The sequence below is a fragment of the Cynocephalus volans genome, chromosome 17 (assembly GCF_027409185.1).
Source record: "Cynocephalus volans isolate mCynVol1 chromosome 17, mCynVol1.pri, whole genome shotgun sequence".
Classification (NCBI taxonomy): Eukaryota; Metazoa; Chordata; class Mammalia; order Dermoptera; family Cynocephalidae; genus Cynocephalus; species Cynocephalus volans.
In genome coordinates, this window is record NC_084476.1 from 8,163,161 (window position 1) to 8,179,475 (window position 16,315).

Sequence of the window (16,315 nt, forward strand, 5' to 3'; positions counted from 1 at the left end):
CCATGGCTGCCACGAAAGCGGCTAGAAGCCACAACCACCATGCAGATGGTCCGCCAGCCACTGGTGTGCATTAACACAAGGAGAGTCACCAGCAGAGACCAAAGAAAAGAAGAGGATGTCTCTCTCCACAAAGCCCATTCCAGAGTGACAGAAGAAGCATCTGCTCTATGACAATATTGGGGGACCTGATCACACCTCTCAGCATTGGACAGATCATCTAGGCAACAAATCAACAGAGTAACCATTGTTCTTTCAGAAGGAGAGAAGAAATCTAGGGTTATCAGTGGTGGGAGGGGGGACGGAGAGGGGGATGGGGAGAGATTGGACAAGGGGCATAAAGAAGAATTATGATTTGTAACAATATACATGCTAGTAATATTGATTTGATCAAGATATCTCAACGTTGAACCCCAAAAATATGTATAATCAATTTTGATTCAATAAAAAAAAAAAAAAAAAAGAAGAGATTCAGGGTTGTTTTTAATCCAGAATGGAATTCCACAACAAGATATATTTGTTGAGGGTTTCTTGACACTGGGAAGATGCCAGCATATCACAGATGTGAGTGGCATCTGCACTCAAGGGCTCACAGCCTCACAGTGACACCTCGGACTTGATCTTTAGTCATCGCTTGAGATTTCTCTTTAATCGTTTATCTGCACTTCCTCCCGGGGCTTCCGATGGCCAACAGTGTGTGTTTTAACAGTACCCCAGCATCTATCCCACCATCCTGAATACCCTCAGTGCTTATTTAATCAGCCCTTGCTGTTGGATAATTAATTTCCAGGCTGCATCAGCACGAGCCGCGTTTTTACAGGCATCTTTGCACATGAATCTCTGTGCACATCCACTTCTTTAAGGTACGTTTCTAGAAGTAAAATTACTGAGTCAACAAGGCGTGTCTGTTTTGAAGGCTTGTGGTATCTACTTGTGAATTGTCCTCCAAAAAGATGTTTCCAATTTGGATAGCATTTTAAAGAGAATTTTGTCAATTTTAGTACTCAAGTAGAGAAACCTACAAATGTACTTGTGTATATAAAGAATAGAGACCACCCACGATCCCACCGCCCTGAGAAAATTACTGATCACGTTATGGTTTATGACTGTCCAGTTTTTTTTCTATGCATATTAAATATATATAATATGATGTGCATTTTATATATATATACTGCCCAGGATATATATATACACACACATATCCAAGAGAGACTGTGAGGTAGGCAGTGTTTCTTCACCCCTGAGCCCATGCGCCCCGGAGATTCTGCCACATGACCACCCATGTGATGATGGGTTTTCCTCTCCATATCTGTGGCAGCCAAGAAGACTTTGAAAAATTTTAAAGTGTAAATTATGAAAAGAATAGATTTTTTCTTTCCATTTTCCAAATATAAAATTATAACATTGAATTATGTATCTTTTTTATTATATCTGCTGTGTAGACCGTAACTTCATTTTTTAAAAAGTTGACACTGTATTGCAACCCTCATTGGAATGGATTTTCGCTGGCAGAGAGGGGCTGGCTGGGAGGGTGTTGCCACAGGAGGACACGGTAGGGAGAGGACACTGAGTTTTCGGGATTGTCTGAGAATCTGGGGTAAGGGATGTGGTGAGTTAAGACTTGTGGGCTAGGTGGTGGAGGCATGAACACCTGGCCTGGTTGAACTTTGCTGGGAGGACCCCGGGGATCCATAGGAGATTTTAAGCAGGGGAGAGACACGATCAAGGCTGAGTTTTAAGGCAATTAACCTGTCAGCTGTGCTGAATGGCCTGGAAGGAGGTAAGACAGGAGGCCCTTACTATGGCCTGGCAGATGATTTGAGCAGGGGCCTCATGGTCTTCTCTGTGGCAGGCATGGGGTTTCCTTGGGTGTACCAAGGGCAGAGGGACGCCAAGCTCAAGGTGCGCTTTCAAGCTCCATCCCCACCTGTATTAGTTTTTTATCACTGTGTAACAGGTTGCTCCAAACTTAGCAGCTTAAAGTGACATACAGTTATGATTTCAGTTTCTGTTAAGTCAGGAGTCTGGGCACAGCTTAGCTAGGTCCTCTGCTCAGGATCTCACAGGACTGCTGTCAAGGTGCCATCCAGGCTGAGGTCTCATCTGGAGCTCCGTGTCTTCTTCCAGGCTCATTTGGATTATGGGCATAATTTGTTCCCTTGTGGTTGGAAGACAGGCCCTCAGCTCCTAGCAGCCGCCGCCTCCATAGGCAGTTCACAACGTGGCTGCTTCCTTCTTCGAGGCCAGGAGGAGAGTATCTCTCTGCTTTGAATCTCTCCTTTCAGGGAAGACCTAGATCTTCTTTAAGGGGCTCTCCTGATTAGACCAGGCCCACCCATGATAGTCTCTCTTTTGATTAAGTCAACATCAACTAATTAAGAACCTTAATTACATCTGGAAAATCCCTTCACCTTTGCCATATTGTACTAGCAGAAGCAAATCACAGGATTCACTCACACTCAGGGAGAGGGGATTAGACAGAGAGGGAGCTACCCGGGGTAGGAATGATAGGGCATCTTAGAATTAGGCCTGCTACACCATCTCTCCTTAAGCTCCCCCTCTGATTTCAAGGTGCCCGTTCCTGACCTCCTATACAAAGCCAAATTCATTCCCATTTCTTCTGAGGTGTGAACTAAGAACTAAAGTGTTCTCACCAGCCATCTGGTGGGGGAAAAAAAAAAAAGGAAAAGAAGTTCTCAGATACTCTTTTTAGCACTCGAAATAGAAAGGACACTACTGAGGACCACAAAGCTTGAAGACCTGCAGGACTAATGGTGGAAGAGCAGGTGGTGGGGCTTTGGACAGGGGCTCGGCAGTCACATCTCCACTCCCTGACCAGCAGGTATGGAAAGGGCATGTTCAGCTCTGTGTGAGGCACCAAGGGGGACATAAAAAATAGGAAAGAAAGCACATTCTTTAACTTTCATGAGCTCATTATGTAGTTGAGACTATTACATTGGCCGGGTTAAAAAAAAAAAAAGATTGTTTTGTTTTTCTGTAAAGTCGTTACCAAAAATAAATAAATAAATAAAGAGAGACCAGCGGGTTGTGAGCCACCATAAAATTTAAGCTATTTACATTTTGGTTTGCATCTTCCCAGATATTTTACATTGCACGTATAAGATGTGCAACCATCAGCTCTGGGAATGTTGCTTTTCCCTCCTGTTTTGGATTATTTTTCAAAGTGGGCTAAGAGATGGAGTCACTGGGTGCAAGCATGCGAACATTTTCCCGGCTGGTGGTTCATTTTTCCCGAAAGCTCATGCTGGTTATTTCACTGTGACTCCTGCTGGTGGCTTGGATTTGCTTGCCTCTTTTGTTTTTCAAGAGGAGGCTGGGTCAGGAGCCTGCGTCAGAAGCTTGTTGCCCTCCCGGGTGATCTGTGGGGTGGGGACTGTGTTCTGCCATATGCGTGAGGGAACCCCCCTCAGCCACGACAGAGACCCAAGAGCACCCTCCAGGGACGGGCAGCAGAGGTGCAGCAGCTGGAGACACCATTTTGGTTTCGAGGAAGGGACAGGGGGAAGAGCCCCTGACCTGGTGTGCCAGGTTCTCTGGACAAGGCAAGTGTCATTTCACTCCAGCACGTGGAGTATTTTGACTTCTTCAAGCTCCACCCTTCACTTTATGCTACTCCACCATAAACGCTGAAGTGCCCATTCTCTGTGTCAACTGTGCGGTGTCACAGACTCAGAAACTCTGGTCTTTATTTCTCTGGGTTTGGTTTTTGCAAGAGCCAGACTGTCTTTCTTTCAGTCTCATTCCCTCTCTCTCCCTCCCGCCCCCCCCACTTCAAGCTCCTTTATTTCATGTAAAAAATAGAAGCAGACACACGCATGCCCTCTCTCAAGCTCACTTGGCCAAATGGGCAAAGGCAGGCAGAGAGAGGAGGAGTCCGACTTCTCCCAGCCTGGGGTGGGGCCTTGGGTACCTTGTTGCCTTGTGGAAAAATGGTATCCTGTGATGGGTGCCCAACAGCCCTGCAATTAGGGCTACAATAGCGACAGCAATGTTTGAGCATTTTCTCTTTCACAGGGAGAGCTGCCGTGCCCTCTCCATCGGCTTCCCAGAGCAGCATGTGTAAACGATTAAGCCAGTTTGTTTTCTCAAGAGCGCTTGGGAGGAAGTGACATTGACATCCTCGCAGTCCTCCGACTGCAGGGCCAGTGCCTCCGTGGGAACAGGGCCTCCAGCTTTTTCCGAAGCCAGCATTCCTGGGACCTGCCTTCTGGGCCTCCACCCAGTGTGACCCCTCTCTGCGGCAGGAGGCCCCAGCCTGGCAATTCTTCATGGCACCCTGCCTTTGGGTTGGAGAGTAGAAAAACGTGATGTGCCTCCATCGAGCTCTGGAGCACTGGCCGGGTGCCTGGGAGGCCTGTCCACTCGCTCACTGCCAGTTGAGTGCTTTTGAGGAGGAAAGAGGCTGCCCATGAGGGCACTGCTCTGGCACCCCTGGGCCAGCCCATTGCTGGTACAAATTCCCCAGGTGAGGGAAGGGAATAAGCTCTGTGCCAGGGAGGACACGGCTCAGGCCAGGGTCGCCCCCAGTCTGGGTGGAAGGACAGGCCACCATCTCCTGGAGGTTTCTGCCAGTCAGGTCCTGTGTGTAGGCTTCTTCCTCCTGGGCACTCCCATGTGTCTAAGCCAAAACCTGGCCTCAAATCTCTTGTCCCTCAGCCCATTTTCTGGTCACCGACTCCTACCCTTGAGCCTCCAAGACATCTCCCAGATCCACCCACTCTGTCCCCATCTGGTCCAGGCAGCTGTCCCTTCCTCCTGGACATCTGCCCTGGCCTCCGCAGGGCCCTCTCTGCCTCCAGTCTTAGCCCATAGTCCTTTTCCACACAGAGGCCAGGGTGTGACCCTCCACCAAGCAAATCCCCTCGGAGGTGTCCCTACAGACAGGATAACGTCCAAACGTCTAGTCCCAAACACACAAGCCCCACTTAAGCAAGCTCCAGCTTCTCTCCACCTTCATCCTGCGCCAAGAGATCCAGCCTGGGAACTGCTCCCACAGGCCCAAAGGGAAGCTTCTGGCCTGTCCCCAGGCCTTTACTCCTGCTGTCCCCTTAGCTGGAAACACTGTTCTCCCTTTGCTCTTTGGTGAACTCTTCATGCTTCTGTTCACACCTCCTCCAGGAAGCCTGCCCAGATGCCTTAGATCAGGTTTGCTGCCCCCTCTATGTGCCCCTGGGCCCATGCATCACCCCCTTATGGCCTCTGTCATGTGGTGTCGTAATTACTCCTTTAGTGTTTTGCTTCCCTGTGAGAGAGTGAAGCCTCTATGGCCAGGGACCGTGTATCTGTTCTCTGCTCTCTCCCCAGGGCCCAGGCACACCACAAGTGTTTCATAACATTTGTTCAGTGAATGAATGGCAAATGAAGGCCTAGAAAACACTTGGCCAAGCAGAGGCCAAACTGAGCAAGAAAATGCAATTTCTTTCAGGGCACAGGCCTCGCCATCAGTCAGGTGGGTCCGAGCCAGCTGAAGACATCAGCAGAATGCCCCGTCCCCTCTGCCTGCAGCTCCCCACCGGTGCCTCATGCTCTCTTGCTGACCAGAGGCCCTGTGCTGCCAGGGGAGAAGCTGTCCAGCCACCCAAACAGGAAGTTACACGGCCACCTGGTGGTCATCCTCGCACATCTGTAGGGGCAATGCTCAACCCACAGGAATGGGGCCTCCACGGTGGGATTCCAGATGGAGCACTGGGAGAATATGTGGGGATGCCCTGGGGACGGACAGGGGGAGGGCCTCACCTCACTCACAGGTGCAGCTACCATAGCTTATAAATAAAAACAGGACGTCCCTCCTGCAAGGATATTCTTGTGGCTTTGGCCTGTTTGAGGCCATCTAGAAGATGCAGCCCATGGCTGGCACTTCAGGGGCACTCTGATGCGGTGCGGGCAGGGCAGAATAAGGAGAAATCAGCCCATCTCATTGACTCTATCAAAGCATGACTGCTGTGCCCACCACTCTAGGGCTGATCATCTTTGCACGCTCTGGGGTGGGGGAGGGCTGTCCTTCCTCCTGGGGACTGGATTAGGGTTACTCTTAGCAGAGAGGGTCTCTAACTTCCCTAGCAAGTGTGCCTATCAGCAGGGGTGGCCTCAGATCACTCCCCTCACCCACAGTTTTCTGTAGACCCCTCATAAGTGATGGCAGTGGCTGGTGGTACGTGTCTTCTGTCACACCCAGTTACTGTCTGCGAGTGGGTGGGTTGGGGGACTTAGGAGAAGGTCTTCCAGTGGCCTCAGCTGTCAGGGACCACTCTACTCTCCTGTGAACCTGGTTGGGACCTCGTCTGCACCTCGATCTTCTGGGCCATTTGCCCAGCCCCTCCCCAGTCAGATGCACAGAGGGGTCCCACACCTTCTGTGTGCCCAGAAACAAGGGACTTAATTCCAGCATCTGTCCCCCCCACACCCTCTGGCCAGTCCAGGAATCCATGGCCACTCATCCTGTCCTCTCCCCACAAGGCAGAGGAGATGATCTCTGCTCACAGTCACACAGCCAGGTTCCTCCCAAACACCTGGGTGTCCCCTTGGGGCTCAAGAAAGAAGATGGAGTCCAGGGCAGATTTCTGTTCTCCTACCCCATACCCCATACCCTGGGGCCCTGCAGGGTGACAGAGGACTTACTTCTGAAAAACAGTGCAGAAATGAGGGCAGCAAGTGCTGCCATGGCTGCCAGGCTGAGCCAAGTCCGGGGCAGTCCCCACGGTTGCTGCAGGCCCAGAAGCCGTCAGCCGCCCAGGATCCCAGCTCCATCTCAGCAGCCAAAAGTGTCTGCTGCCCTTATCCACCCTCCCGCAACCTTTTGGGGCTTAAAAAAAAATGGTTTTATTTCTTAAAGACAAAAGCTTTTTGGTTTTAATACACAAAGTAAATGAGGTCCTTGGCGGGCTCCTGCTCCGCCTCCTGCCACCCTTCCATGGGGCATGAGCCATAGTCTCCGGCAGCCGCAGACAGGGGCTGCACCAGACTCCTGGTGCCCCCGCAGCCTCTCGGGCTTAGAAGTCCAGCTGCAGAGAGAAGCCAGGAGAACCCAACCAGCCCGTCCTAGGGATGGAGGTGGGGGGCAGGAGAAGGTCATTTCTGTGCATCTGCCCTCTTTTCTGTTGTTGTCAGACCAGGGAGGCGGCTGGGTGCTGGGGGCTGGCCGTCAGTTTACCGTGGGCACCTGGCTGTGGTGCAGGCTGAACTCCTTGGCCTTGAGGCGGAGGCTGGCGATGCTGTTGGCCATGTTGACCCCTGGGGTCGTGGGGCCCGAACCTCCAGGGCTGTAGGGCGGCACCGTGCTGGGGGAAACAGGGACACAAGGGACACATTGGTGCAGCTGGTCTGCTGCCTGGAGCTGACTGCTTCTGGCTGCCAGTCCTCACACCAGCCTCTGCTCCTCCTGCCTCTCCTCCTCGCTGGCCCTCCTGGGAAGCCCTTCCCGGGGGTAGGGGTGGTCTGGGGCTGCAGGGTTTAGTGAAGCATCAGAAGGAGCCCCAGCCACGTATCTGCTGGCATTCGTCACTGGACTGTGAGCTTCCTGAGAGCAGGGCCTGGCCCCCAGCAGGATGCAGGTGGGATGAACACACATTTGTGATGCCTCTTGGTCGTTCTCCCACCCCAGGTAAGGACAGGGCAGGGAGGGAAGTAGAGAGAGCCATGAGGACTACGATCCTACAGCTGCCCCACTGCACCCCCACCTCCCACAGGACCACGGCTCCAGCAGCGCTGCTCACACAGACTAAGGAGCCAGTGGTGCTGCTGGAATTGTGCGGTATGGTGGCCCAACTCCCCAGAACCTCCCCTCTCTTCCTTCCTGCTCAGCCACTTAAGAGCCTTTTTCCAGCTTTGACCCAGACAAAACTGTCCCAGAACGTGGTGCTGGGCCCCAGCCAGGCCCACAGGACAGGCAGGCCATTCCCTTGAGGCTCCCAGCCTGTTTCTCACCTGCAGGGTGGACACAGGGTGTTGGGGCTCCCCTGCTGGCCTAGAAATCTTCCTGCAGGATTTCAGCTCCCCCAGGGGGATGCCTGTCCTCAGCTCCCAGTCCAGACATCCTGTCTTCTCCCCCTCCATGCATTCGTGCACACACACGCACACACTCACACATGGATATGCATGCACACTCACGGCCATGCATGTGCCCTGATGAGGATACACACGCATGTTCACACTCACATGCACACACATACATATTCTTACAACACCCACATGCCCATGCTCATGAACACACTGTCACGGGCACACATAGACACCCGCACACCACTTGGTGGACCCCACATCCGAGGAGTCCTGGACACCATTCAAGGTCTCCTCAGATCCTCAGAGGGGTCTGGTCCCTAAAAGTCTTCATGAGATCCCCTGGCTGTCCCCTCCCAGCACCTGAAAGGGTTCCCGCTGTCACCTGTAGGGGGATGAGGCTGTCCAGGAGAGATAGTCTGGACTCAAGGCGGTGGGCCGGGGAGCCACTGGCTGCTCGATGGCGGCCTCCTGGCTGTAGGACTTGAGCAGCGAGGCGGAGCGGTTGGCCAGCATGGCCCGCTCGTTCCGGCGGAACTTGGCACGGCGGTTCTGGAACCAGACCTGGGGCAGGAGGGTGTGGTGAGCAGGGTGCGGTGGGCTGTGGAGGGGAGCCGGGTGCGTGCCTGCTGTGCTGCCCACCCTGGGCTGGCCGCGTCACCCTCTGATCCTCTCTCCCCTCCTCCGTAGCATGGGGACGGTAAGGGGTGCCTGCTGCTGGGTACGGATGTGGTGCAGAATGGGCGAGCGAAGGAAGGAAGGAACAGGGGAGCGCTCAGCCGTGCATCAGCGTGCAAGGAGAGAGGCGTGTGCTGGCGCTAGGCTCACAGCTGGCACAGACGAGGCACTTAGAACAACGGCTTTTGTTTATCAAGATCCTTTGTGCCGGGCACTGTTCCAAGCGCTTCACAAATATTAATCCCTTCGTTCTCGTTAGACCCCTACGAGACAGACCCACGTGATCCTCACTGGAAACGGAGGAACCCACGCGCAGAGACGTTAAGTCATTTGCTCGAGGTCACACAGCGAGCGACTGGCTGCGCGCTCCCCGGGCCCGGGCGCCGCACTCACCTGGACGCGCGCCTCGCTGAGGTTGACGCGCCGGGCAAGCTCCTCGCGCACGAAGGCGTCGGGGTAGTGGGTGCGCTCGAACACGCGCTCCAGCGCCTGCAGCTGGCTGCTGTTGAACGTCGTGCGGTTCCGCCGCTGCGGCTTCTTCCGCCTGGTGGCGCCGCCGCGCGCCGGGCTGGGACACTCGCCTGCGGAGAGGCCGGAGGGTCGGCGGGGAGCCTGTGCCCAGAGGCGCCCGCACCGTCGCGATTCAGCCACCAGCTGAGCGGTTTGCCCTGAGCGCTTTACCTGTGTCTCCCTCTACAGAGGGGTGGTCCAGACCCTCCCTCACTCATTCCTTTGCTCACTCATTCTTCAACACACATTTATTGCGCACCTACTGTGTGCCTGGCACGGTGCTGGACCCCAGGGGATGTAACTGTGAACAAAAGAGGCAGGCACCTGCCCCCTGTAGCCCACAGCCTGAGCAAACTAAGCTGGGGGCTACGACAAGAGCCCAGGGGACAGGCACCGGCTCCATCAGAGACAACTGACATGGTCAAGGAAGGCCCAGGAGACACCCGAGTGTTCCCACACCTGTCCCCGGCTCTGGGGCATGGCAAACTCTCCATGGACACTTGTTGTTGAACTATAATAACAATATATTATAAAGAGCAGTAGGAACCATGGTTCGGAGGACCCGTCGGTCATGGGATGCTCACAGGATCCTCATTGCTCCTAATTTACAGAGGGGGAAAGAAGATTCAGAGAGGCCAAGGTCCCCGGTCCAAGTTCAAGGGCCCAGAGAAGTTACTGGTGGAAGAGGGACCTGAGCCCACCAGTCTGGCAGTGGAAAGCTCATCCTGTTCATCAGACCAAGCCAGGCAGCTGTGGAGAGCATCTTCCACAGGGCGCCATGCTGCAAAAAGGCTTCTCTCAGCATCCTGGGCACTTACTCCGTGCCAGGGGCTGTGCTGCATGGTGTGGAGAGACGGATCGGACGGACTCATCTGCCGGGGAGCCAGAACAGCCCTGGGGAAGGCAGTTACTTCTCAGTAACTGTCCCCTTCTGGGTCTGTCCTGTCCTGTCCCTTGGGGGGTAGGGTGGGGGTGTCCAGCTATTGTTTCCATACTTAAATCCCATCCAGGGGCAAAAACCACTGACCTCTCATCCCCCAGGACCCAGCTCATTGCCCACTCCTCCAGGGAGCCCGCCCTGATCCCCCGGGTCCACTTGGAGACCCCCTTCTCTCCACGGCACCCACCAGCACTTAAAGCCACTGCACAGTCCAGCACTTGCTCGTGTATCTGATTTTCTTATTAAAAATGTATATTTTAATAACTAAGCAATATCACTACTTGTCCCAATAAGGTATAAAGTAAAACAAAGTACTCCCCTCTCCCCAATCCCGCTCCCCACACTTTCCAATATTACAAATACAAATTGAAAAGATTTATGAGCGTAAGATCATGGTGCACACACCGGTGCTTCAACTGGCCTGTTTTTATTCCTAATCGTCTGTGTAACTTTCCTTCTCAGTACAGCAAACCTAACCGTCTTTACTGGGATTGTTTTCCCAAAACGTATTTCCCCTCTTGTTCACTCTCTTCACCTGTAGGAACCATTTTTTTAAATTAGTTTTTGCTTTATCCCTCCAGCATTGCTTTTTGCAAAGATAATAAAATAGGTGTAATATTTTCTCCTTCTCCTCTATTATAAAGGAAGCACAGCATGCAGTGTTCACTTTTTTCCCCACTTGACAATATATCCCAAGGATTCCTCCGGACAGTGCATAGAAATCCTTCACCAGTGAAAAGTTCCTTTTCCCAGCTGTTTAGCACCCCGTTCTGAGACTCTACTATGGTTTATTTGTCCAGAGCCCTATTGACGGGCTCCGGTCTGTTTCTAATCTTTTGAAACTAGAGGAATGCCACAGTGAATAACCCCGTGCAAACATGATTTTCTTTCTTTTCTTTTTTTTTTTAAACATGACCGGTAAGAGGATCTTAACCCTTGACTTGGTGTTGTCAGCACCACGCTCTCCCAAGTGAGCTAACCAGCCATCCCTATATAGGGATCCGAACCCGTGGCCTTGGTGTTAGCAGCACCGCACTCACCCGAGTGAGCCACGGGCCGGCCCTCAAACATGATTTTCTATTTTTGCCAGTGCATATTTGGGACCGATCCCTAGAAGTGGAATTTCTGGCCCAAGGAGTAAATGCTACATGTGGCCAAATTCCCCCATAAAGTTTGTTCTATTTTGTTTTCCCACCAGCGGTGTATGGGGGGGGTGGCCTGTTTTGCCCACAGTTGGGCCAACGGAGCACATCATTGATCTGTTGGACTTTAGCCCACATCTTGCACTTGTGTTTCCCCAGTTACACATTCCCTTTATACATCCTATGTTCTTTGCACAGTGCTGGGCATTTGTTCAGTTAACTGTTACTGAGCTTCTAGAACATGCCAAGCTCAGTGATGGATACCACTTAATTCCTGTTTTCAAACAGCTCCCAGGTTAGCAGGGTTTACTGCCTCTTGAGCAACCCACTGATTCGACTGAAGGTTCAACTGTTCCATGAGACTGGTAAGGGACTGGGGGTGGGGTGTTGTCAGGCAGGAGTCAGGGAGGGTGCCCTGATTCCTGGATAATCTAGGGAAGGAAAAGATAATCTCAAAGCTGGGTTTGGACCAGTAGTTCTCAACAGAGGACAATGTTGCTCCCAGGAGACATGTGACAACAGCTGGAGACATTTCTGACTGTCAGGACTGGGGAGGGGAGTGCTCCTGGGAGAGAGGCGGGAATGCTGCTAAGTATCTTTCAATACGCAGGACAGGCCCCCACAGCACAGAATGATCAAAGGATGTCAGCGCACTGAGGTGGAGAAGCCCTGGTTTGGAGGGATGAGAGGAGTTTCTGTCCGGTATTTTTTCTCCTTTGGGAAACACTTGCAAACACACAAGGCAGTGCGGGGCAGGGTAGGCAGTGGGAGGGAACTCGAGGGGCCCCCGGTGAGCTGTCCTCGTCGCCTGGACTGGCCACAGTCTTCACTCCTCACCCCTTCTCTCCAAGAAAAGGTGAAGACGGACAAGAATGTCTCTCCATCCCCCATCGCCTCGATCGGGAAGAAATCTTAAACCGAAACAACAGGAGCCTGTGTGCACGTTGAAAACCGGGTGGTGATCAATAGCCTGAAAGCACGGATGGAAGCTTCTGGAACGCCAGCCATCACAGGGCCGATTTCCACCCCCCTCCAGGCAATGCCGCGTGGGCACACACCCAACACAAGAGGCATTTCTGCCAAAAAAGGAGACTTTTTCGGGAAGTTTCTCAGCAGTTCAAAACTGGGGGTGTTTAAATGAAAACCAGTTTGCAGCCTTCGCCCCGCCGAGCGAACGCTGGAAGAAACACTCCACTCTTATGCCAGTGAAGCTGTGTGGCGACTTGGAGCCAAAACCGTCATGGAAAGGCACTTCCTCCCCGCCCCAGACCCCCCAGCACTAGCTGTTCTCCACAGTGGGCCTCAAGTCAGCTCTCCCCTGGGGTCGTGACAAGGTAGCTATGATGGGGTGCACTCAAGCAAGTGGGTTTGGACCAGGAGTGCGGCCCAGTGCCCACATGCTTCCACCCACAGAATCCTCGCATCCCCCCAGAAGGTGTTACACCATTTTACACACAGGGAAACTGAGGCTCAGAGAGTGTCTTGCCCGGGGTCGGGCAGCTGGGACTGGAATCCATGTCTGCTGGAAGGCTCAGCCGACCAAGGCTGTGCACCCACCTCCGTAGAGTCTCCTCCGTCACCCACCCTGCACCTATGCACAGTGACGGGGGGGGTTGTCACACTCTCAGTCCCTGATCTTGGAGCCCATGGTCAGGGAGATGCCATGCAGACAGGCCTCCAACCTCACATTATCTCACTGGTCTGGAAATGCCTGGGTCTCCATCCCAGCCCATGGGAAATGTGACCCCAGGCACCACTTTGTTTAAAGGAAGCCCTCACCACAGGGCTCTGTGCAGGACAGCAGCTTGCCCGAGGACATACCAAGTTGCTGTGAGGAGCTGAGTTTAGCTCAGATCACAGTAATTGCTGGATAAATGCTCTCTCCCCTTGGTGTGATGGCTTTTGTGCAACCAGCTTTGTATCTAAAGACAAGTCGCTTTCTCCCTAGTCCTTGGGTCCCCTCCAGCCCATCCTATAGTAGAAAGATGGGTCTGCAGCCCCTGCTGGGGCTGAGGCTGGGGAGAGGGGCTGAAGGTGAGGAGGACTCAGGCGGCGCCTCCCAGGGGGACACAGAACTCAAACCCGCAGCCTTGGATGCAGCCGGGGGCGCTGGCGCTGGCCTCTGCCTCCCAGCGGCTGTGCCGGATATTCCTTACCATGAGTTCCTGCATCACCTCCTGAGAAATGTGTTGTGGTGGGCGTGTGTATTCCTCTGGGGGCTCCATGCTTGGGCTTAAAGCATTTAAAAAAGAAATAAATATTCTCTAAACCTCAGGCCATTGGCGCCCATCCCTGCCTTTTCACAACTCTGTCCAAGTAGGGCTGAGCCCAGAGTTTCCGTTTGTTCGATAGAAGTTCTGCTTTTCCCTGAGACTGAAAACAAAGATGCACCCGCCTCCCTCTTAACTGGCTGTTTAGATGCTGGGGAGGGGGGGGAGAGAAACGTATTCAGATGGGGGAGGCCAGCCACAGGCTCCCCTATAAAACCAGAATTACATCGTCCCCGATTACATTACAATGAAAAAAATGACTGGTGCCCAGTCTTCTGCCATTAAGTTATTTCACACATACCCTTTTTATTTGGCTGACTGCGGGCCAAAGACACTTAAAAACTCTCCTCTCAGCCAAATGATAGAGCGTTGCCGACTCCCCTCCCCCGTGCGCATGGTTTTTCTTATTCTGTGTAATTGAAGGGTCTAAATAGTCTGGAGGGAATTAACTGCAAATTCTTCCTAAGACAAATAAACTCAGCCTCTTCGTTTCTGCCTTTCTCAAGCTGTTGAGAGACACTCTCTGTTTGTTTTTGCTTCAAATAGTCAGTTTGTGCCTGACCCCTGGGCTGCGGCGAGCTCCAACCCAAATAAATAACTTTTATTAATTAGCATTTATTCTGACCCAATAAGCAGCAGCCCCCACCCCCACCCCCAATGCGATCTCTGCCAACACGATCACAAAAATAAACAACGGGTCCCTGGGACCTTGATGTGGATTTAACAAATTAACACTGGGCCTTCGTCAGAGGAGCCTCGAAGCTGCAGAAACATTTACAGCCGGGAAAGTCTCGGGCAGGAAGTGGAGGTGGGGCAGGGTGCAGAGGCCATGAAGGCTTTGGCTTCTTGGTAGAGATCTGGGTTCCCTGAAGAGTCCCTGGGAGAAAGGGTCCGACAGGAACTCTGGAAACCACATCCTTAGCCGCCAGACTCATGTATATTAAGGAGAATTTTTCACCTCTTCAGAAAAGAAATGAGAGACAGTACAGCCTAGAGGTGAGGGAGGTGGGCAGTTCCAGGTTTGGATCTCAGGTCAGTCCAGCTCACTAGCAGAGTGGCCATGGCGAGCCCTTTAGCCACTCCCAGCCTCGGGACTCTCACCTGAAAACTAGGAATGACAGGAGCTGCCTCATTTAACCCCCATAACAACCCTACATGGGTGGCCCTTAGCTTGATTTTACATATGAGGAAACAGAGGCACAGAGGGTTAAACAACACACCAAAGTCACATGACTAGTAAAGGCCAGAGCTGGGATTTGACTAGCACATAGTCCAGTGTCTTAACTACCTCCCCACGCTACTACATGAGTCACCTTGGCATGGGCAGCCAGCCCCAAGAGTACCCCCCAGGTCTTCTTGTGGTGGGATTCTGAGGTCTCCTCAGGGGCCAAGAGGAGGGATGCTGAAGACAATGGAGGTGCTTCTGAGGCTGGGAATGTGCTGGAGTTCCCCAGCACACAGGCCAGGGGGGCTGCCAGGAGCGGGAGGCGTGTGCAGGCTGCCAGGCTTGATCCTGCGAGGGCAGGGCCACAGTCAGGCCTGGCACAGAGTTGGCCTCCACATCATGAAAAGAAGGAAGGAGAGAAGGCAGGAGGAAGGAGAGGAAGAAGCTGCAGCAGCATGGTTCCTGGGGCCCTGTGGAGAAGGGTGCCCGAGCTTCTGGGGCTCCCAACCCCAGAAGTCCCATCCCACCCCAGCCAGCATCCAAAACAAGAGGCCCAAGAGCTGGTTTTCATCTCAGGCCAAGCTGGCCTCAGCCCCAGACACTCAGCCACCAGGGATAAGGCACAACGGAAAGGCTCGGGTGCCCTGGTGAGATTTCGACTGGCAGACTTCCCATCATCACCACCTTGGAGCCCATCTGCTAGATGGCGCCACCCTGGTCACCCAGGGATGGTGGCCTCAGGGCTGCCCAGCTGCTGTCCTGGGTTTGCAGCCTCCTGGGGGGTCAGTGCTCACAGTGGACATGCCACACCCTCTCACTGATGGAACCCTGCTCATATCATTCCTGAGCTTGCAACCTCTGCTCTCTCTCTCCCTGGCTCACCTTCAGGTCTCAGCAGAGATGCCACCTCCTCCAGGAAGCCATCCCCACCCCCAGGTTTAAATGCCCACAGAGCCCTGTGCTCCCCCCATCACAGCTCTGTCACACTGTTGGGTAAGTGTGGGGTCAGTGGTCCAGCAGGGACTGGAATTTACTGTTTTCTGTCTCCTTGGAATCCATGCAGGGCCTAGCACAGGTAAACTCCCCATAAATATTTGTTGAGTGTTGAGTGACTGAGTGAATGAATGGATGGGAGGCATTGGAAGGGCATGGGAAGACTTCAGAGCCTGTCCTCCCGTGCAGGGGTCTAGGTTCCCCCTGTGGAGCCACAAAGGCCTGGGCCACTGCTGAGTCACGTGAGAAAACGTCCACAGGGCAAGAGGAAGGGGCAGGGGTGGGGGTGGAGGCCGGCTACTGCCAGCCACTGCACTGCCACGCTTCCAAAGATATTCATTTTGAACAAAAACCCAAGATGCTAACACATTTTTATAGCTACCAACCTGGAGAAAGACAAAAACATCTCAGGAAGGATGGCCAAGAGGGAAGACACAGTGGAGTCCAAGGAGTCAGAAAGGCCCCCCAGGGAGGCCCCATCCCCCAGCTCACGGCTTACCAGACCTCAGCACACATGTAAGAACCCAGAGTCACAGGCCACCCCAGCCTGGGACTGCCATGCCGCCCCCCCAGCCCCAAGGCCAGTGACCAGCAGGCCTCAGAA

At 53.3% G+C, this 16,315-nt stretch overlaps 1 protein-coding gene across 1 annotated transcript in view; it reads right to left on the reverse strand.

The window, feature by feature from the left end:
- Positions 1 to 6,974: 6,974 nt before the first annotated feature.
- The window catches only part of PRRX2 (paired related homeobox 2), a 43,371-nt gene continuing 34,030 nt past the window's right edge, over positions 6,975 to 16,315 (reverse strand). Inside the window, exons 2-4 of the mRNA XM_063082635.1 lie at positions 9,085 to 9,272; positions 8,399 to 8,577; positions 6,975 to 7,295 (exon numbers count right to left, since the gene is read on the reverse strand). Of these exons, the coding sequence (XP_062938705.1) occupies positions 7,160 to 7,295; positions 8,399 to 8,577; positions 9,085 to 9,272 (503 nt within the window). The 3' untranslated portion in view covers positions 6,975 to 7,159. The remainder of the gene's footprint in view (positions 7,296 to 8,398; positions 8,578 to 9,084; positions 9,273 to 16,315) is intronic.